Source organism: Ipomoea nil, unplaced genomic scaffold, assembly GCF_001879475.1.
Source record: "Ipomoea nil cultivar Tokyo-kokei standard unplaced genomic scaffold, Asagao_1.1 scaffold0302, whole genome shotgun sequence".
In the NCBI taxonomy this organism is placed as follows: domain Eukaryota; kingdom Viridiplantae; phylum Streptophyta; class Magnoliopsida; order Solanales; family Convolvulaceae; genus Ipomoea; species Ipomoea nil.
Genome location: NW_017616730.1, coordinates 2554175 through 2574850, shown reverse-complemented (window position 1 = coordinate 2574850; position 20676 = coordinate 2554175). Strand labels below are relative to the sequence as shown.

At 38.0% G+C, this 20676-nt stretch overlaps 5 protein-coding genes across 11 annotated transcripts; 3 read left to right on the top strand and 2 right to left on the bottom strand.

The window, feature by feature from the left end:
• Positions 1-2702: 2702 nt before the first annotated feature.
• LOC109162578 lies at positions 2703-4392 on the top strand. Its single transcript, XM_019311251.1, has 2 exons — positions 2703-2891; positions 3583-4392. The coding sequence occupies exons 1-2, from the start codon at positions 2854-2856 to the stop codon at positions 4169-4171; spliced, it is 627 nt and encodes a 208-aa protein (XP_019166796.1). The 5' UTR covers positions 2703-2853; the 3' UTR covers positions 4172-4392.
• Positions 4393-6208: 1816 nt separating this feature from the next.
• Positions 6209-7348, top strand: LOC109162586. Its single transcript, XM_019311261.1, has 2 exons — positions 6209-6439; positions 6653-7348. Exons 1-2 carry the CDS (start codon positions 6405-6407, stop codon positions 7221-7223), a joined length of 606 nt encoding a protein of 201 aa, XP_019166806.1. The 5' UTR covers positions 6209-6404; the 3' UTR covers positions 7224-7348.
• On the bottom strand, positions 6646-10909 carry LOC109162478 (uncharacterized oxidoreductase in pyp 5'region). Of its 6 annotated transcripts, none has more exons than XR_002051097.1 (11): positions 10396-10909; positions 9745-9894; positions 9434-9648; positions 9237-9307; positions 8988-9150; positions 8469-8655; positions 8126-8284; positions 7953-8041; positions 7694-7816; positions 7461-7520; positions 6646-7306 (listed from the first exon to the last, which is right to left on the bottom strand). XR_002051097.1 is itself a non-coding variant. In XM_019311198.1 (10 exons), the coding sequence occupies exons 1-9, from the start codon at positions 10766-10768 to the stop codon at positions 7718-7720; spliced, it is 1506 nt and encodes a 501-aa protein (XP_019166743.1). In that variant the 5' UTR covers positions 10769-10909; the 3' UTR covers positions 6646-7306; positions 7694-7717. The 6 variants fall into 6 exon arrangements, 4 of the variants coding, with proteins under 4 accessions (XP_019166743.1, XP_019166750.1, XP_019166729.1 ...); XR_002051098.1 differs by having other exon boundaries at positions 6646-7219; XM_019311198.1 differs by lacking the exon at positions 7461-7520.
• Positions 10910-11392: 483 nt separating this feature from the next.
• Positions 11393-14603, bottom strand: LOC109162440 (poly(A)-specific ribonuclease PARN-like). Of its 2 annotated transcripts, none has more exons than XM_019311143.1 (8): positions 14173-14603; positions 13882-14012; positions 13383-13571; positions 13189-13301; positions 12900-13013; positions 12707-12821; positions 12381-12596; positions 11393-12137 (listed from the first exon to the last, which is right to left on the bottom strand). In XM_019311143.1, exons 1-8 carry the CDS (start codon positions 14508-14510, stop codon positions 11476-11478), a joined length of 1878 nt encoding a protein of 625 aa, XP_019166688.1. In that variant the 5' UTR covers positions 14511-14603; the 3' UTR covers positions 11393-11475. The 2 variants fall into 2 exon arrangements, with proteins under 2 accessions (XP_019166688.1, XP_019166694.1); XM_019311149.1 differs by having other exon boundaries at positions 13882-14061; positions 14173-14281.
• A 4334-nt stretch (positions 14604-18937) lies between these two features.
• LOC109158880 (AP2/ERF and B3 domain-containing transcription factor At1g51120-like) lies at positions 18938-19957 on the top strand. Its single transcript, XM_019306775.1, has one exon. It carries the CDS (start codon positions 18950-18952, stop codon positions 19955-19957), a length of 1008 nt encoding a protein of 335 aa, XP_019162320.1. The 5' UTR covers positions 18938-18949.
• The last annotated feature ends 719 nt before the right edge of the window (positions 19958-20676 follow it).

The window sequence follows — 20676 nt, the reverse complement described above, 5'->3', positions numbered from 1 at the left end:
CAAGGAATGTGGAGTGGTGGCTTCTCATGCTGCTCGGACGTGGACTACCCGGAGGCAGTGGAGGCCAAAGCGATTATTCTAAGCATGAAGTGGGCTTGGGACAAGGGCATTCGCGACGACAAAATCCAAACTGATGGGAAGAAGGTGGTGGAGTGGATCTACAAGAACTTCTCTCTTCGGGGCCATATCAGGGAAGTCATCGAGGAAGCCAAGGCGTGGATTGCGAAAGAATGTAAAATATCCGTTCGTGCTATTCATAGAGAACAGAATTGGGTTGCAAACGCCCTCGCAACAGCTGGTGCAATGCAGCATGCAAACTGAACGACTTTCAGCACCTGCTCCATTCTTTGCAATAACGAGTATACTAATGAGCTAGCTTGGGTTACTACAGTTCGTAGAGTTAGGAAAATTGACTAGAGCCTCCGAGTCTCCCTCGAGTTTTCCCCGTCCCTTCTGATAAATAAATAAATAAATAAAAATCTAAATCACACTCCAAGGTGGAGACCTTGCAAAATTGTCTATACTTTCTCTCTCTCAACTCTACGCAACCGAATGTTATAGATAAAGCGTAACCAGGGACGGATGCACATTGTTAGTGCAAGGGGCCTTGGCCCCCCCTCCCAAAAAAAAAATTTAATAATACTAATATGAGTGAAGCCTTTGGAGAATTTAGAGGAATTATTAACTGGGTGTCTTGGGCCTTTAGCCCCCCCTTCCCCAAAAAAATATTAATAGTATATTATTATTTTTTTTAGCTCCCTTCACCAAAGTATTAATCGTTATGCTGTGGAGCTGTGTCCATCTTGCAAGGTAAACACGGTTCTATATTCATAATTACTGAATTATATGTTCATAATTATAAAGCTATATATTCATAATTTTATAACTTTATATTCATAATTATTGAACTCTATATTTATAATTACAGAACTCTATGTTCATAATTACTGAATTATATGTTCATAATTATAAAGTTATATTTCATAATTTTTGAACTTCATATTCACAATTATTGAATCTATATATTCATAATTACAAAAGTATATGTTCATAATTATGTTCACAACTATATGTTCATAATTTTTGAACTATATATTCATAATAATGAACAATTTTACTATTGATTGCAATGCATCTTGTGTCATCTACTAAGTTGCTTATTCAAAATTTAAGAGATAGAAGATGGGATGAATTAGTTGCAAGTGTGAAGTCTTTTTATGAAACTGTCAACATAATTGTGCCGAATTTTGATACTCAATATATTGCAAAAAGAGGGGGTCTAGGCATCAACAAGATGAATTAACAATTGAACATCATTACAAATTTGATATTTTTAAGGGAAAAGGGTCAAATAAACCCTTTAACTTTTGATGAAAAAAGCAATTAGGCCATCAAACATTAAAAAGGTTCAATTACACCCTTGAACTCTTTAAAGTTGTACAATTAGACCTATTTACAGGTAATCAACAGGTTAACAGGTAAAAAAAAATTAAAAAAATATTTTTTTTAATTTAATTTTTGCCCGCTCGTCGCCGGTGACGTTCTAGAAAGTGGCCTACGTCGCCTCCTTCCAGGTTGGAAGAAGGCGGCGGTTGCCTCTTCCCTGACTGGAAGGAGGAGGCAAACGTCAGCAATATAGGTTTGATGATAAAACAATGGAGTTAATTATTCTTAGTTCATCGTTAGATCCAAAAGAGATGTGTATATCATTCAGAATTGATGACGTTTGCAAGTTGGTAGAGAAGTTTTACCATCAAGTTATGGAGTTAATTATTCTCAGTTCATCGTTATTCTCTCTCAAATTAATATTGGCCCCCCGCACCAACAAATCCTGGCTCCGTCCCTGAGCGTAACTGGTAATTGATGGCAAATTATTGGGATGGTCCACACACAATGCTGTGTGTATCATAACAAAAAGTACATTTTTAATATACTAAAAGTACATTATTTGCATATTGAATGTACATTATACAAAATAATGTATTTTCAGTACTCAAATATAGAGTAATATAATTTCCCTGAATATAATGTACATTTTTAATATATTAAAAGTATATTATTTGTGTACTAAATGTGATTGGTAATTGATGGACTCTATTTTCATATTGTAACTTTCGTAAGGACCAAATGTTAATTTTACCCTTTAAAAATGCAATCGTTATATCGTGCACCAGGGCACACAATGCATTGTGCGCCATGACCCAAAACGACGATGTTTTTATAAGTTGGTGGGTAGTTGACGCAATGGACATTGTTTTGTCCGTCCAATTCCGTTACAATTTTTTTTTTTAACACTTAAGTTTATGTGTATTATGTATTATGTTAGGAGTTTATGTGTATTCTACTATACAATTCTGTACATACAAAATATGAATTTTCTTTTAAAAGTCCAGAAACCGAAAACGACGTCGTTTTGGCCAGGGTGCAATGCGCAGGGTACACAATATAATTTGCCTTCAAAATGGTTGAGCTGTAAACTAGGCCCAACAAGACATAGGCCCAAATTCTCACGGCAGAACCCAAAAGCCCAAATGTGGGTTTCTTGGTTTTTTTTTTTTTTTTTTTTTTTTTTGAAAAATCTGTGTCGTATTTTGAAACTTTGGAATTGTTACTTTATTCCAGGCTTCCAACTTTAACAAAAAATGATATCATCATGAAACCACAAAAATCTATAGTTGTGTAGTATCTTGTTCCATTAACATGGCAAAGCAACATTATACTTTCCGTCATACCAAGATATTGGAACATTACAAACTCAAATAAAATCCCCCAAAACAACATACATTACATTATCATCATATTATCATATCATATCCTACATACCTATTTCATATTCCCTCACTATCACCAGCCATGTGCAATCCACCGCCCTCATCCTCTACTACAAATAAGTAAGTTAAATTCCCCTTTTTATAATAAGTTTAATTTTTTGTTATATTAGGTAGTAATACTACCAGGACTATATGGTCTAATGGTATCCGGGTTGGACTTCCATCTGGAAGGTTGTGAGTTCAAGCCTCAGTGGAGGCGTTATTGGTTCTTTGTGTTTCAGTAGGTTGAGAAAGTATATGAACAGATACTACCGTGCGGGGCTAAAAAGTTATAGCTAATAGTAAAGGGGTAACTTTATTTTCTCGTTACACATTTTCGAGAGCTAGGGTGCTAGACTTATCTTTTATCGACATTTGTCCTACAATCCCCTAGTCACATGGTGCTGACTTGGCCCTTACGGGCCTCCGCTTAGAGGTGTCAAATAGACAGGTTAGCCCGAAGTTCAATCCAGCACATGGTGCTGACTTGGCCCTTACGGGCCTCCGCTTAGAGGTGTCAAATAGACAGGTTAGCCCGAAGTTCAATCCAGCCCCGGATTGTTTGGGCAGGTCCGGTCTGATCCATTTGCTATAACGGACCGACTAAGGCTAGCCCGTTTTATAGTATAGCGGGTAAACTTTAATTTTTGGTTGATGAACCGGGCTGGCTCGATCCCCTCTAGTAACTCTTGAATAGAGATTGTGGGTTTAGGATTAGGCATGGTAAAATATAATGTTTGATTGATTGATTTAAGTGGTTGAATGGATGCAGAAAAAAGCAGGATGAGAAGAAGCTGAAGGATGTGCACGTGACGGCGCTGGACGGCGTGGTGAACGTGAACTCACTCTTCACCATCGCCATTTTCTTGGGGCTTGCGATGGCGTCGCCGGGGCAGCTGAAGAGCCTCAACGTCCGGGAAGAGTGCCAGCCGGGAGCCAAAACCGCCAAGATGCTCGTCGTCTTCGAGATCCTCTCCTTCAGCTTCTTCCTCTTCTCCTCCCTCGTCGCCCAGTCCATCAAGCTCTCCCTCAACCTCCAGCCCTCCTCCGATCAGGCCTCCGATCAGGCCGCCAACGAGAGGAGCTCCAGCGTGGCCGTCGACGAACACTTGTTGACGGCGGGAGTCCTCTTCTCGGCGATGTCGTCGGTGGTGGGGTGCCTCTTCTTGCTGGTGTCTATGGTGAATGTGATCGAGTTGAAGCTGGGAGTGCTTTCTTGCATGGCCACGGCCACCATTGTCAGCGTTGCGTTCTTGATCCCCTTGTCGTTGGCCGGAATACTCATCTACGTTTTTGCGGCGATCAACCGATATGTTAGACGTACCGGCGACAAAACCGCCGCCGGCCAACACGAAGCCTAGCTTTCCAAACTTTAAATAATTATATACTCTTTAATTTCATCATACTTTCTTTTTCAACTATATACATCTTTGTATGGCTGTTTTTTTTTTTTTTTTTTGGTGTGTGTGTGTGAATAATTTGGTTCAACCAATAAGGTTGAGAGTGAGAGAGATCGAATTAACGTGCGTGGCTGATGAATAATAAGTTAATATTCATTTTTATTATTATTATATTTTGATTTTTACATTATGCTTTTTATTTCTCGACATCTTAGTTGTTAGTAACAATTGAAGAATATATAGTAACGAATCATTAAATGATCGGTTATTCTGGAATCTGGATGAATAACAGGCTATTGGGTTTAGACATACTAAAATAATAGGAATAAGGGTTAAATATGTCATCGAACTGCACATAGGAATAATGAGCATATATTCATAATTTTATCACTATATGTTCATAATTGTAAGTTCATAATGTCAGAGCTATGTGTTCATAATTTCATAAGTGTACATTCATACTTCCATAACTGTACATTCATAATTTCGTAACTGTACATTCATAATTTAATAATTGTAAATTCATAATTTTCGAAGCTCTATGTTCACAATTTTAGAGCTCTATGTTCATAATTTTATCACTATATGTTCATAATTGTAAGTTCATAATGTCAGAGCTCTGTGTTCATAATTCCATAAATGTACATTCATACTTCCATAATTGTACATTCATAATTCCGTAACTGTACATTCATAATTCAATAACTGTAAATTCATAATTTTCGAAGCTCTATGTTCACAATTTTAGAGCTCTATGTTCATAATTTTATCATTATATGTTCATAATGTCAGAGCTCTGTGTTCATAATTCCATAATTATACATTCATAATTTTGTAACTGTACATTCATAATTCAATAACTGTAAATCCATACTTTTCGAAGCTCTATGTTCACAATTTTAGAGCTCTATGTTCATAATTTTATCACTATATGTTCATAATTGTAAGTTCATAATGTCAGAACTCTGTGTTCATAATTCCATAAATGTACATTCATATTTTCATAATTGTACATTCATAATTCCGTAAATGTACATTCATAATTCAATAACTGTAAATTCATAATTTTCGAAACTCTATGTTCATAATTTTATCACTATATGTTCATAATTGTAAGTTCATAATGTCAGAGCTCTGTGTTCATAATTCCATAACTGTACATTCATAATTCCATAAACGAATAACGTCGTTAACGGCGAGACAAAATCAATTTTTTTTTTAAACTGAAATGTCACGTTTCCCTAAAAACAACGTCGTTTTGGACTCGTGTCCACAATGTTCACAGCATAATTTGCGAATATTTACACATATCGCTAATATTTTAAGAACCTAATGAACTTTTTACAATTTTACCCTTTCAAAATTATTGAGTTGTTGGGTAGCCGCCTATAAGACCCAACTAGATTTGCCATATGCCCAAAAAATACTAGTGTAAATTATATCGTTCACTTTGGAATTCATGCATCTTGTGAAGTAGACATCGATACATGTTCATTTTTAACATGTTATATGTTTTCTAGACTTACATATTTATTTTTACTAAATTCAATATACTTTGATACAAGTTCTTTTTTGGTGTATTACAAATCAAAATAAACATGTAACACAAAAAAATGAAATTACAATATAATAAAAACGAACTTGTATCAATGATTCTCCTTGCCACGTGAATCATGGTCCGCGGTATAAGCATTGCACAGGGCAAAACTAAAAGCCCAAATGCAGGCTTCCGAGTTGTATTTTATAACATTAGAATCGTTACGTTTTTCCAGGACAAATTATTGTGTGGACCACAGTTCAAAACGAAGTCGTTGAATTTTATGTGTTAGAATAATGAAACTTCTAAGGTAAGATAATGTACTTTATGAGTTAAAATAATGTACATTATAAATTATAAAAATGTATGTTGCAATGGATCGCGTAAAAAAACAATTTACACAAAATGATATCGCTTTTAAACCGTGGTCCACACAATAACTATTGTTATTCCATGCTTCCGGCTTTAACTACCATCTGTAAAATCCCGTACGTCCCTTTATATGGCAAAGCAAAATATTATACTTTACGTCGTAGGAAGATATTGGAATTTGGAACATTACAACCACAAATAAAATCCCCCAAAACAAAATTACATTACCATATTCTACACACCTATCTCGATCACATCCCCTCACTATCACCAGGTAGCGTAGCCATGCCCAATCCACACTCATCGTCCGCTACTAAAACGTAAATTAAATTCCCATTCTTTTATAATGCAGACAAATTTATTATATTATATTATACGGGAGAATATCAAGTGCACCTTTCGTAACATTATACTACCGTGCATCAAATATGTTTCTAAACACTAAATAACATCTATAGACTGATGGCTAATTCATTTGCAAATAATAATGTTTAATTGATCGGTTTTCTCCTTAATGGTTTGCATGGATGCAGAAAAGGCCATCCTACCAAGAAGAACGTGCACGTGACGGCACTGGACAGTGTGGTGGATGTGAACTCACTGTTCACCATTGCCATGTTTTTGGGGCTGGATTATGATCTGGTCTCGCCGGAGGAGTTGCAGAGCCTTAACGTCCGGGAGGAGTGCCAGCCGGGAGCCAACACCGCCAAGATGCTCGTCGTCTTCGAGATCATCTCCTTCAGCTTCTACCTCTTATCCTCCCTCGTCGCCCTCTCGACCAAGCTGTCGCTGGATCTCCAGGCCGCCGGAGAGGATGATGGCTCCCCGGAGTCGTCGTTTTGGTTGACGACGGGAGTCCTCTTCTCGGCGATGTCGTCGATGGTGGGGTGCTTGTTCTTGCTGGTGTCTGTGGTGTATGTGGTCGAGTTGAGGCTGGGAGTGCTTTCTTGCATGGCTGCGTCCACCCTTGTGAGTGTTGCGTTCTTGATCCCGTTGTCGTTGACCGGAATAATCATCTACGTTTTTGTGTCCATCACCGTATATGTTAGCCGTGCTAGTGGCCCCGATGCCGCCGCCGCTGCCGGCGGCCAACAGGAAGCCTAGAATTCAAAAACTGGAAAGGCGAGCGGCTCAGCCCAACTATTTTATGTATTTTCCTCCTGCCGTAGGTATATGGGTGTATAAATCTGGCGTTGACATCAATAAAATAAAATTTGAATTTGAAAAAATTATTTATTTAATAAAACCAAAGCTCAAAGAAGGTCCCAAAATTGAACTCCTGGGGTAGGGTATTGACTCTTTAGACTATAAGAGATAGAAAAAGTATAGAACATATACTACCTTATAAAAAAATCCTGATAATGGTAGCCGGGAAGGACAGAGAAGGAAGCCATTATGATCCTAAATAAATCTAAATTATATCAGTTGGTTGTTTTACAGAACAGATATGCAAAGTGGAAGTCTAATTTGTATAGATTCCTAACAAAATAGTCTTTCATTTGAGAATGTTTGAGGTTTATTAAGGAGAAAGATATAACAACTCATAAAAATGTGTTGTGACCATGAGATACAACCTTTGAAAACTCTGCAGTGCAAATTCATGAATGAAAACGAGCTTGCACAGCAAATGGAGCTGGATCAACTTTCCAAGGATTCCCCAGCACCATATCAACAATCATTTCAGCAGTTCCGGGAGCCTAGAAAATTTATAAGGAATTGGCATCAGGAAAAGCTGTAGACCTAAAAGCTATGGCTTAACCGGCTTGATATAAAACCCCACAGGAATTGCTCATTTTGTAAGTTTTAATTCAGTTAAGAGAAGTACAGGATTACCAGTGTAAGTCCTTCTCCTTCATGGCCAGCTGCCACAAACAGATTTGAGAATCCAGGTACAGGTCCAATCGCCGGCTTCCCATCAGGCACTTGGACAGTTTAACACAATTTCCAATCAGCATTACTACACAAGTGATCTTTATTAAGATGAAATTCCTAGTGTTTATACTTACAGTAGGGTCTCAGTCCCACTCTCACTTCTCTGTTTTGTTGCAGATCTATTAGAGATTCTTTTCTCAGCAAAGGAAAAAACTCTCCAGCCCGCTCCCATATCCGGTCGATGATAGATTCATCCACCTCAGTGCTAAAGCCAACAAGTTGTCGGCTGCTACCTGACACCATAACTTATGTATAAACAAAAGAGGCTAAATAATAATTTCTCCCCAAATACTAAATCAGGAATAAAGAGAGAGAGAATTAATAAGTGTGAAAATTTGTCATGTCATCCTTTCTCTTGGCCATATCCATCAGCCATTTCTACACTGTTTTCAGAGTCTTTGGGGACTGAATACATACCAAGAACAAGACCACCAGACGTGTCCATAGTGGCTGTCATTGAGACGGATGTACATTGTGCATCATAAATGGATCCTGAATTAGGTGCAGATTTCAGAATAGCAGATTGATGGTTGACATACCCAGCCTCCATAAGACCATGATTCAGCTTAAAGGGCTTAAAGTTCTCTATCACAAGTAGGTGACCCTGTTATTATACAGACAAGAGAAGAAGTTTAACATCATATACAGAATACTAATACACTGCAAATTTGAGAGGTTGCACTCAGGATAGCTATTTCTCAATTCTACAAGTAATCATGCTTTTCATCAGAATAATGCTCTAGGGCATAATATGCACTCTCTAAACATTAAGCATAAGATGTCTCTTATGCGAGATTGGAGGAATGTGTATATTGTTAATTGTTAAAGCATTAGTTACTCTGAGCACATGAATTGAGATGGGAAGGAAGTGGATATGAAGTATCACTCAGCAGGGATGCCTATTCAACAGCAATGTCCTTCACTATAGGATAATACCTTTCGAGGCTTGACAGGGAGATCCACTTCAATATTGTGATGCTTAATCAGATCATGTATCAAAGAACCACTCCAACAACCGGCTGCAAGTATAACAGCCTTCTTACTATGCAAAATGGTCTTGGAAGTCTGAACTGCTTCAACTTCCCCGGTGTTAGCAGACCTAAAATTTACAAGCAACACACCAACTTATTAATCTCTTGGATTTGATATAAATTTTTAACAAACTAAAAAGTGAAGCTGTCAAACCTTAATAAGGAAGTAGCAGGCTCATGATAGAACTCTGCATATCTACCTTCTGCAGCAAAAACCCTATTACCCTGCACATTGTATATAACACCTAAATGCATTAAACAAAGCAAGAGATCTAGAAATATTTGCAAACAACTGAAACTATTTTAGAGGTAAATAAGCTAGTTCTAAATAGAAAAGAGAATCAAATAAACCTTCTCAATAAATGCAACCGCACGTCGAGCATCCAATTGGCAGTCATCCGGTACATATGCTGCTCCGCCTTCCTTTTCAAGCAGAAGTGCAGGTTCTTCAGAGAGCAAGTCATTTCTTGTCAAGAATTCTGCTCTGACACCCGCATCAGATAGCTGCTTGATCTTCCTTCTCAAGATAGAGGATTCCTCAGAAGTTCTACCAATTAACAAGCTTCCTGATGATAATAATACCTCTCAGATTTGTGGGATGGATAGTAATTGCAAAGCTTATAGCAGTTATACCACTTATACATATCAAGATAGCAAAGCACCTGTCTTCTTCCATCCAAATATCTCTGAAGGATCCATGCCTTCAAGTTCAATGTTCTTGGCAAGGATCTCCCAAAGTTGATGGCTTCTCATTACCAGTTCCCATTTATCACTCTCCGGTACTTTGTTAATTTTCCACACGTAGCCTTGCCCTAGAACCGGCTCAAATGCCAAATAGAATGAAAAGACATCCTACAACCAATCAGACTTTAGGGAAAGGGAGTGGAAATGCATACTTTGAATCATAAGCTAGGTCCAGAGAGGTCCGTTTTATTCGGAGGGATACGAAAATAATAGTTTTATATGTATTTTCTACAACCTCAAAAAAAAAAAAAAAAGTTTCACAAATTTTACAGCAAAGATCTCAAAGGTTACCAAAGCAATTACATAATAGGTGATATTTTCCTTGAGAACTTGATGCAATAAGTATAAATGAAGCAGCCAACACAGTTCAGTGTTAAGTAGAATCAAAGTGCGATATAAATGAAACGATTATCTTTCAAACCATCAACTATAGGTGCTAAAACGGCACTACACTGTATAGATTGTGAGAAGTGAGAGCTACGTTTATTTTCCCCACTCGTGTGAACCTTGCAAATTCGGAGCGAAAATCATAGATAGGGGGGAAAAAGCAGCAAAGACGTATGCATTACCTGCCCCAGTAGCGCCGGAGCAAGGCACAGCGGCATCAATCACGGCAACGGAGAGATCCGATCCGAGAAGGAAGTGGCGCGCGATGGACAAACCGATGATTCCGGCACCGATTATCACAACATCGAAGGAGCAGGACGCGGAACTCTGCTTCGAACCGGCAACACGAAGCGGCGGCACGTATCCACTCCTCCGAGCTTTCTCGGTTGAAGCCGAAAATGAGAGCGGTTCATAACCGGCAGCAAGTTTGTGCCCAAACAAGTTTGAATTCGAGCGTACAAGACAATGCCGTAGATTCTTATTTCTCGGAACCAAATGGACGCCATTACTGTTATGTTTGACTCTAGGCATGTAGTCGAAAGTAATCGCCGCCATTTCCTATCAGTGTAATCTGCACCACTAATCCCTCTCTCAATCAACTCAGTCGCTACGAACGATGAAGATGGCGACTTGGCGAGGATCTTAAATCACGCATTTCAGTCAAACTTCCATTTCCAAAACGGACTTAGATTCTAAGCCTACCGGCAAAATAGTCGCACAATGTTAGGTGCACCATAATAAAAAATACATTTTTAATATACTAAATATACATTATTTTTGTATTATATATACATTATACAATATAATGTACACTCAAAACAAAAATAATGTATATCCTCTAAATACAATGTACATTATTTTTGTATTGAATATACATTAGTTTACAGTATACAAAATAAGGCTCATATAATTTGTGCAGACCATGATCCACACAATAATAATTGAAGCTTACAAAAGTGATAAATTTGGCAGCGAGGATCTGGTTTTTTTTGGTACGTGATTCCGGGGGAAGGTTCACCTTGTAAAGTGAATCAGATCCAAATGTTCACAATTTGTATATTACGAGTAGTCGAACACGCAATGTTAATATATATATTTTTAAAACAGTTGTGTTCGACTATTCGTAGTATACAAATTGTGAATTTTTAAAAAATAAATTATGATTTGATAATCATGTAGAGAAGCAAATATGGTAGGGAAAAGGATTAAATATTTAAATGGCACTTGCAAATACAGATGTTGAAAAAATATAAAGCGAAGGTTTACAGGTCATCTAGACTGATCATTTCATCACTATTCCAATGTATCACTGAGAGATCCTTTGCAGTGTGAGCTTCTGAAAGACATTCAGATTCTTCTTCCAAAGCCAGTTCTAAAGAATCAGCCAGGTTTGCTTTCCATAACCCTAACTTGCACACTTTTACATATGCATCATAACTAGCAGCTCTAATGCCTTCAGAGACCATCTCTTCCAAAGAACCAGAATCCAATGCCTCCAAGAGAACTTCAGACAAACCAGGACTCGAAAAAACAAGTACTGCACAACTCTCATCCACCAATCGAATGTCAAATTCACTCGAGAAGACTTCGTGTTTACCATATACAAGGCTTTTCACCTGTCCAGTGGAAATCCCACTCTGGAACCCCCACAGGAAGACCACATTTTTACTGCTAACTCTTTTACAGCTTTTTGCCCGAACTCTGACATCTTCTTCATTGATAGGAGGATCCTGATAACTGGTTGAGCAAGGATCAAAAATATTTGCATAGCGTTCTAGAGCTGGAGGCAATTGGCCACAGTGCTCAATGGCTTCAGGAGCTTTTGGATCAACTTTCAAAATGGAGCACACCTTGGCAAACAACTCGCTTATCTTTAAAACATTATGGCCATGACTCTTGACACTGTCTGCCTTGGTTGATATAGCTGGTAATTTAACCACTAGTCAGCACTGGTTCAAAGGAATTAATCATAAACTGAAAGACAAGCTTAGAATCAATGACTTCTGCAGTTCTATTAACCCCAAAATAACATGTATAAACCATAAAAGATAATGCTAGCTTGCATCGTATTATCCAGTTCACTGTAGTGAGAATGGAGTAAGACAGCATTTAACAAAGAGCATTTGCAGAGTAACACAATTAATTCATTCGGTAAAAGAGCACTTGCCTTGGTGGGGAAGCTCCACATCTACTGGGGCAAAGAACCTGCTATTTAGGTAAGATGTAGCCACATAAATATTATTCAAATTCTTCTGAGAGCCAAGTTCCTTCATAAGATGTTTCACATCAAGTATGTGAGGGAAGACACGACCCAATGAGTGTCTAAATTCATCCAGGGTTGATGGTAGTGGAGCTAGGAATTTGGAATGAATAGATGTAAAATCTGCATGGGTAAAGGCAACACTCAGCAAAGAGAGAAAAAAAAAAAAAAAGAGAGAGATTTGGCAGCTGCAGAGTCTAGCATGATTGAAAATTTTCCACAAAGAGATGAACCATTTAGTGAGTTGTGGGCAACCACAGGTTTCTGAGAACAGGAAATCAGATCAACCACCTCTCGAAAGCCACGAACACACTTATTATGCTTATTTTCCATTTCTTGAAGTTCCTTCTGCATGTTAATGAGTTACAGTTAACAACACAAGGTGATTGATAGATATTATTAAAGTACTAAAGCTTCCCTCACTACCTCAAGGAGCTTCTTGTCTTCTTGGGAACTTGTCAAAACAACCCGGACTATCTGAGTCCCACCTCCATTTGCTGGAATTAATAGAGGTACAACATCAACAAACTTCTTCAGTGACTGGAACCCGACACAAAAGTTCAAATTCTATCAGCAAAGGTTGAATGGATAAACATGTTTCATCCCCTGTAGTTTAAGTACCTGGTACATACCCAACTACAGATAAACATGCTTTATCCACTGAAGACTATTAGTGGTTTATCACTAACTATCAGCAGAGGGAGAAGAAGAGTACCTCTAGCACAAGCTGCACTTGCTGTTCACTGCAGATATCTATGTTCAGGCAAGGCCTAGAACCATGTACTTCGGTTGCTGAGATCATTTTCCTCAAGGAACTTATTAAAACATCTATCAAATATTAAGTAACATGAATCAGAAACAAGTATTTAATCTCATTCTTAAATCTTAAGCAAAGCAATTTTGAATCACCTTCAGTTTTCTTGCTTTGATCAGTGCAAGCATTTCTCCAATGTTTAACTCGGGATTTGATCCTGTTTATAAATATAGAATCAGCAACTGATCGGGATGCTGGAGATGGAACTGTACAGCTGCCAGCTGATGGACTCCTAATACAGTCTTTTGCAGCTAGTTCTTGTGCTCTGGATAAGTATGATATGCCTGCCAGACAGAACCCACTAAACTGATGAGTTCTTAATCTTTTCCCCAATCTGTCAAAGTCCTACGAAAAAACAGTCACTTTCCTGAATTACTTTGAGATTTCCCAACATGTTTTCCCCTCATTCATCAATGTACTTAATTACAAATCTAAGAAGAATTGTATTATTTCCTAACTAGATGGTGAACAAAATGTGAAGTGATGCACTTCCAGACTTCATAATTGTGCTCATACAATACTGAATTAAAATGTAAAATTTGAATAATAGTCATTAAGGTTGTGAGCATATGCATTTTGTAGAATTAAGCTTACCATCATTTATGCAAGCATTAAAGTCGAAACCTTCTCGAGCAATAGAGATCAAATACGATGATTGGCACGAAAAACTGTAAGAAGGCATCCCTGTTTTCAGCTCATCCCTTGGGAACAAATGAAAATTGTATCTGCGAGAGGCAGAACAGAACACTATCATCACTGACAATTCCTATTTCTCTGAAGAAATACAATAAAAAATCAAACACATATAATAGAAATAAAAGCACCTGAACTCAAGAAGTCTAGAAAATCAATAAATAAATAAATTGAACGGCGAAGATGACTTACGGGGAAGCAATGAGTTTGGACTCCCTGAGAGAGAAAGGGCAAACGGCGAATTGAAGAATCTGGTACCGTTCGGCAGCGCGCTTAGCTTTGAGATAAGCGATTTCGGCGGTGTCGAAGGGGAGCAGCCGTTGCCAAGGGGAAGAGTAAGCGCCGGTCGTCTGTAACGACACGGCGATGAAATCGGACTCGGTTATGCGGGTCTCGATATCGTTCAGTGCCTCGGAGAAGTTGGACTTGGTAACTTGTTTGATGCCCCATTTGCCGTAGTTGCTACCGCCGGAGTTTGGCCGGAAAGCTGTTTCGGAAATAGCAGTGCAAAATAAGCGTCTCTGTAACATTGAACACAGAATCGAAACAGAGCTGCAGTTCAGAGCGGAGACGAAAGGGAAGAGCTGGCGGCTAGTTTTGGCTCCCTCGCAGCGGTTCGTGGTGATTCATTTAATTGCATTTTGCCCCCCTAACTGTTCTACAGTTTCAATTTCCCCACTATAATTAGATCCTCTAATAAAAAAAATTATAATAATATACCCTAAACCAATGGAATAGTATTATTTGTTTAACACGTTATCAGTTTTTTTTTTTTTTTTTTTTTTTTGGGTACGATGGAGGGAGATAAGTCCTCGCTAAGCAATCTTTTGAGTCAACACGTCTCCAACATCTCGTAAGAGATCAGTAAGACAATCTGGAGGGTCTTCAAGATTTGGAGTGCACTAATTTGTCTAATGTTTGCCAGCTTATCAGCACATTTATTGCCTTCCCTCCATGCATGAGAAAACGCACCATATCCAACCCCTTCACTAGTTTCCTACATTCGATGATGAGGGGGTCCAAATCTCGACGAGTCATCAGATCACTACCCAAAACCATGACCACCGCCTTAGAATCAAGTTCAATCACCACCTTTCTCCAACCACCATGTTTAACCAACCAAAGACCCTCCCTGAAATTCCATAGCTTCGCCTTGAAGCTACTAGTAGCTCTAATATTAACTATGAAACCCCTCAACTATTTACTCTTATGGTCCTTGACTAGCCCTCCCGCACTAGCTCGGCACACAGAATTCGTCTAAGCCCCATCGATGTATGCAAACTTTCACTCAGAAATCACTTGAACTATCCGTGAAGACTACTTTACGTGAAGCCCCATTGATTTGAGCCGTTGATCTAGATTTGATCAACGGATCAGATTAAACCGCACATCCGCATCTAAGCAAATTACCGCACCAGAACTCCTCCCTATATGCATAATAGATCAGTTGAACAGTACACCAAAATACAATTGTGTGGCAAGCACATGTAAGAATTTCAATTCTTACAGCATGATACACAAGTTTTATTATAATGCATTTACTACACAACAAAATTCTACTTTTTTTTTTTTTTTTTTTGAAATACAACAAAATTCTACTTAATTAAAGATGGAATACGGATTTAACATATATTCAATCATTTAATAAGAATATTAAATATTTCCAAACATTATATAAGATGTATGTAAATAATATTTAATTTTTTTGAAAGCTACTGGCTCTATTACATTGTAGTATATTCATATACTTTCTCAACCTATTGAAACACAAAGAACCAATAACGTCTCCACTGAGGCTCGAACTTATAATCTTCCAAATGAAAGTTCAATCCGGGTACCATTAGACCACATAGTCCTGGTAAATAATATTTAATTTTGTTGATCACAGAATTAACAAAACACCATGCTGACAAGTGACAACTCTAAGTCAAACAATAATTGTAATAATCATTATTGATATATAATCAATATGTGTCATTGGGTTGGACTCCCATATGAGAGGTTGTGAGTTCGAATCTCAGTGGAGGCGTTATTGGCTCCTTGTGCTTTAGTAGGTTGAGAAAATAGGATACTACATTGTAATAGAGTCAGTAACATTCAAAAAATAATAATCAATATGTGCGCTCTTTATTAATTTCAAATGTTTACTTTTTTTTTTTTTGGTTAATTTTACAAAACCCTAATTGTTTTGAAATAAAAATTTATATCTATAACATACCGTTGCCGCATTCGTTATATTTGAAAATATAAAATAGTAGGTGTCCAATTATTTAGAAATCAACAAATCTACCATGTAGTATGATGGCATCCCGGTTACCATTCTAAATGGATGGTCATAGGTTTGAACTTTGGTGGTGAAGACTTAGATTCTTTGGGTTGAAATTGTTTGAGAAAGTGCTTTGGTGGTGAAGATTTAGATTCTTTGGGTTGAAATACTTTTTTTGAAGCAAGAAAACCACAATTTCATTAATCAATTAAGTACAAAGACTAAAAAGACATGGGAACACTGCCGCCCATACATTTGCTAGGGAGGCTTGTTCTGAGTCAGGTAGTGGGGAGTGGTTTGATACACCCCCTAATTTTTGTGTAAACTGTCTTTATCGTGATTTAATGTATTAAGTTCTTCCTTAAAAAAAAAAAAAGATATAGGAACATCCACCAAGTATGGCATACCATAGCTCCTTCGGCCTTAACAAGGAAGTGGGCATGGCGATTACTATCTCAATGAACATAATTGGCAACTGTTAATAGACACAACAAAACATTATTTTTAAATAAAAATTTATACCTATAACATACTGCCACCGTAGTCATTATATTTGAAAATATAAAATAGTAGGTGCCCAGCTATTTACAAATTAACAAATCTAACAACTTTTTTTAAGCAAGAAAATGATAATTCATTAATAAATTAAGCACCTACAGAGGCTAAAACCCATGGGAATTGACATCCACAAAGTACATCATACCCTAGCTCCTTCGGCCTTAACAAGGGAGTGGGCAGGACGATTACTATCTCGATGAACATGACTAGCTACACAACTGATAATAGACTCAACAAATCTAACAACTTGATCACTCTAGAATTCAAAAAAATAATATAATAATAATTGTTTTAAACAAACAAAAAAATGTAAGTCAACAAAAACATTCATACATCATATTCGTTTTTTTGTTTTTCTTTCCTTTTTCTTTCTTCTACTGGACAACTTCTATAAAAATTCAATGAAAGGTACGAGAGATTTTGTTTGTACTTGGGAGACCAAGTTGAATCTTTGGGTCCATCATGCGCAGATACAAAACCTTAGGGTCCAACAAGCTGGTTTTCAAGTCTTCATATATTGTGAGAGATTGAATATCAACGAACAAAAATAATTTATTTTATTTTAGTAATTATTCCATGATTTATATATAAATATGGAAGTTTCATTTGCCAGCAGAATCATCTTCCATATATATCTCATTCATCTTTTACCCAGTGCCATACCAAAAATAATTATTTCACTAGTCAAATTTTCCTTTTATTTCAACATATACAAAATATATTTTTTTTTTCTTAAAAGCTAAGTAGTGATTATACTTGGTAATTATTTTGGGAAAGTTGTATGTTTCCTCCACAAAAATTGTTCTCTAATATTCACTCGTTATTATTGTATTTAATATTTTATTATTACATTAATTATTTATTTTATATTAGCTTCTAGTGAGTAGAGAAGTCAAAACAGACTTAGTCCGTCGGGCTTGGTGGGCCTCACCAAGGCCTACGGGCCTAAGGCGAGGTGGTCTATTTTAAGCCCGTATTGGTGGGCTTTTTAGCCTGCCTCACCATATGGCGGGCCTGAACGGCTCCATTCTGCCAACCCGTTTTGACAACTTTGCTAATGAGATTGACTAATTCACAAGTAGTCAATAAAAATAAAAGATTTTATGAAATGTTAGGGAGTAAATATAATTCCTACCAAAAAAAAGGGAGTAAATATAATGTAGTGATTTTAGTAGGAAAGAATATTACTTTTAAATTTTTATTTATTCAAATTACGTACTTATCTTATGAGTGAGGACTGGAAAGATACACATCAGTGCGAATATAAAATCTACAAATCTTAACATATTCAAATATAGTCAATTTTGATAAATTATTCCCTTATTATATAATTTGGTTGTATTATTCAAATATAGTCAGTTTTGATGCTCAAACTCATCTACACACATTCAAATGTTAATAATGCTATGAAATCAAACACGTATACAGCGTTTTTTTCCCATAATATTAAACATGCAAGGTCACAAAGTTAATCGTGAATACATATATATTTCAGTGCATGCAAGAAGAACATATATACATACAGTAGTGTAAGGAAGTTCAAAACCATGGAAAGATGCATTTCAGAAGCTGTAATAATAAAATATTAAATATTAAATACAATAATAACGAGTGAATATTAGAGAACAATTTTTGTGGAGGAAACATAGAATTTTCCTAAAATAATTACCAATAAAAGTATAATCACTACTTTTAAGAAGAAAAAATATATATTTTGTATATGTTGAAATAAAAGGAAAATTTTATTAGTGAAATAATTACTTTGGGTATGGTACTGGGTAAAAGATTAAAGAATGGGATATATATGGAAGGGGACTTCCATATGAAATTTAGGAAAATTATATAAATTACGAATTGATTTATATAAACATGGAATAATTACTCAAATAAAAGAAATTATTTTTGGTTGTTGATATTCAATCTCTCACAATATATGAAGATTTGAAAACCAGCTTGTTGGAAGGTTTTGTATCTGCGCATGATGGACCCAAAGCTTCAACTTGGTCTCCCAGGTACAAACATAATCTCTCGTAATTTTTATAGAATTTGTCGAGTAGAAGAAAGAAAGAAAGAAAAACAAAAATGATTACAAAATTGTTTTGTTTTAATTTGTTTCCACGTACACAAGATTTGACAGTGGAGGAAATGGTGGCGAGTGGCACGACGAACGTGACGACGGTGGAAGCCTCCGATTCCGGCAGCTCCAATGAGCAACACCGCCGTCAGAAGCGGCAGAGGCCGGAGGCGAACGCCGCCGTCAACGTCGGCTCGTCGAGGTTCAAAGGCGTCGTGGGGCAACAAAGCGGCAACTGGGGAGCCCAGATTTACGCAAACCACCAGAGGATATGGCTGGGGACGTTCAGGACGGAGGAGGACGCGGCGGCGGCGTACGACAGCGCCGCCATACGGCTCCGGTGCGGCGACGCCCACCGTAACTTCCCCTGGACCAGCATCACCCTCCAAGAGCCCTCTTTCCAGGCCCAATTCTCCACCGGAGAAATCCTCAAGATGATCAAGGACGGATCCTACGTCCCGAAATTCTCCGACCACTGCAAACACCTCGCCCTCACCGGCCAACCCGTCGGAATCTCACCCCGGGCCGGAGACGAACCCGGTTCGGTTCTGCGAGAGCTCTTCAAGAAGGAGCTGACTCCGAGTGACGTCGGGAAACTGAACCGGCTGGTGATCCCGAAGAAACACGCCGTGAAATTCTTCCCCCGGACTCTCGAGGCGGCGGCGGACGGCTGCGGCGCCGACGACGTGGAACTCGTGTTCTACGACAAGGCAATGCGGTCGTGGAAGTTCCGGTACTGTTACTGGAAGAGCAGCCAGAGCTTCGTGTTCACACGGGGTTGGAACCGGTTCGTGAAAGACAAAGGAATCAAGCCGCGAGACGTTGTGATATTCTCGGTCTACGAATACAAGGATAATATTAGTGGACCGGAAACCCGGTCCATTTGCGTCATAGATGTGGAATATACTGACCACTCCGACGAGGGCGAAAATAACAGTGACAATGGGGTTGAGATAAAGACGGGAAAGGGCAGTGTTGACAAGGGTGATGAGGAAGGAAGAGAAGGGGTAGAAATGGAATTGAGAAATAAGGCTGCGAAACCGGCCGGGTTTATGCTTTTTGGGGTGCAAATTATTTAAGCTGAAGCTCCATGCCATGCGTTATAACTTATTATTAGTATTTAGAGATTATGTACTTGTTTGGTAACATAATTAGCTTATTATCTAATTTTGGTTTATTTGATCACTATTAGTTATTTGATTTGGTTAAATGATTAATATGTGTATTTGATTAATTATTTTTTATAACAGCTTTGATAGTACAAATTGTATGGTATGGACTACAAGCACTTGGACTCGAGATCCAACGACAGTGGGTCGGGAGTCTCCGATCAGGTGGTCGTGGTATGAAGTAGGTGACAAAGTCCCCTCTGCTGCTATAACGGGAGCGGGGGTGTTTGGTTGGAGAGAGGGAATTACGTGAGAAAGGAATTGCAATTCCATGAGAAATGAATTACTACGAATAAAGGGGGTGTTTGGTGAGCCACAACATTGAGCTTGTCACGTAGAGTTGCAAACCGCGACCCAGACAAAGGTTTGGTGAAGATATCTGTCAGCTGATCTTTCGTAGACACAAAGTTAACCACCAAGTTGCTAGAGGCAACTTTGTCCCGAACAAAGTGGAAGTCGATCTCGACATGTTTGGTTCTGGTGTGAAAGACAGGATTGACGCAGAGATAAGTGGCACCTAGGTTGTCACACCAGAGAGTAGACGGTTCGCCAGAGTGTAGACCAAGTTCACGTAGTAATGAGACCACACAAGTGACCTCTGTCGAGACAACTGATAGGGCCTTGTACTC

What these genes read in the sequence shown, in the direction of transcription:
- LOC109162440 (XM_019311143.1), bottom strand. Translation starts at nt 14,510, where the DNA reads ATGTTACAGAGACGCTTATTTTGCACTGCTATTTCCGAAACAGCTTTC. An exon ending in TAATGCTTGCATAAATGATG is followed by an intron (nt 13,572 to 13,881) that starts GTAAGCTTAATT and finishes TCTGTCTGGCAG; the next exon opens with GCATATCATACTTATCCAGA. An exon ending in AAGACAAGAAGCTCCTTGAG is followed by an intron (nt 12,822 to 12,899) that starts GTAGTGAGGGAA and finishes ATTAACATGCAG; the next exon opens with AAGGAACTTCAAGAAATGGA.
- LOC109158880 (XM_019306775.1), top strand. Translation starts at nt 18,950, where the DNA reads ATGGTGGCGAGTGGCACGACGAACGTGACGACGGTGGAAGCCTCCGAT.
- LOC109162578 (XM_019311251.1), top strand. Translation starts at nt 2,854, where the DNA reads ATGTGCAATCCACCGCCCTCATCCTCTACTACAAATAA. An exon ending in TCATCCTCTACTACAAATAA is followed by an intron (nt 2,892 to 3,582) that starts GTAAGTTAAATT and finishes GAATGGATGCAG; the next exon opens with AAAAAAGCAGGATGAGAAGA.
- LOC109162478 (XM_019311198.1), bottom strand. Translation starts at nt 10,768, where the DNA reads ATGGCGGCGATTACTTTCGACTACATGCCTAGAGTCAAACATAACAGT. An exon ending in GTCTGGTGGTCTTGTTCTTG is followed by an intron (nt 8,285 to 8,468) that starts GTATGTATTCAG and finishes TTATGGTGTCAG; the next exon opens with GTAGCAGCCGACAACTTGTT. An exon ending in AAGGAGAAGGACTTACACTG is followed by an intron (nt 7,817 to 7,952) that starts GTAATCCTGTAC and finishes TAAATTTTCTAG; the next exon opens with GCTCCCGGAACTGCTGAAAT.
- LOC109162586 (XM_019311261.1), top strand. Translation starts at nt 6,405, where the DNA reads ATGCCCAATCCACACTCATCGTCCGCTACTAAAAC. An exon ending in TCATCGTCCGCTACTAAAAC is followed by an intron (nt 6,440 to 6,652) that starts GTAAATTAAATT and finishes GCATGGATGCAG; the next exon opens with AAAAGGCCATCCTACCAAGA.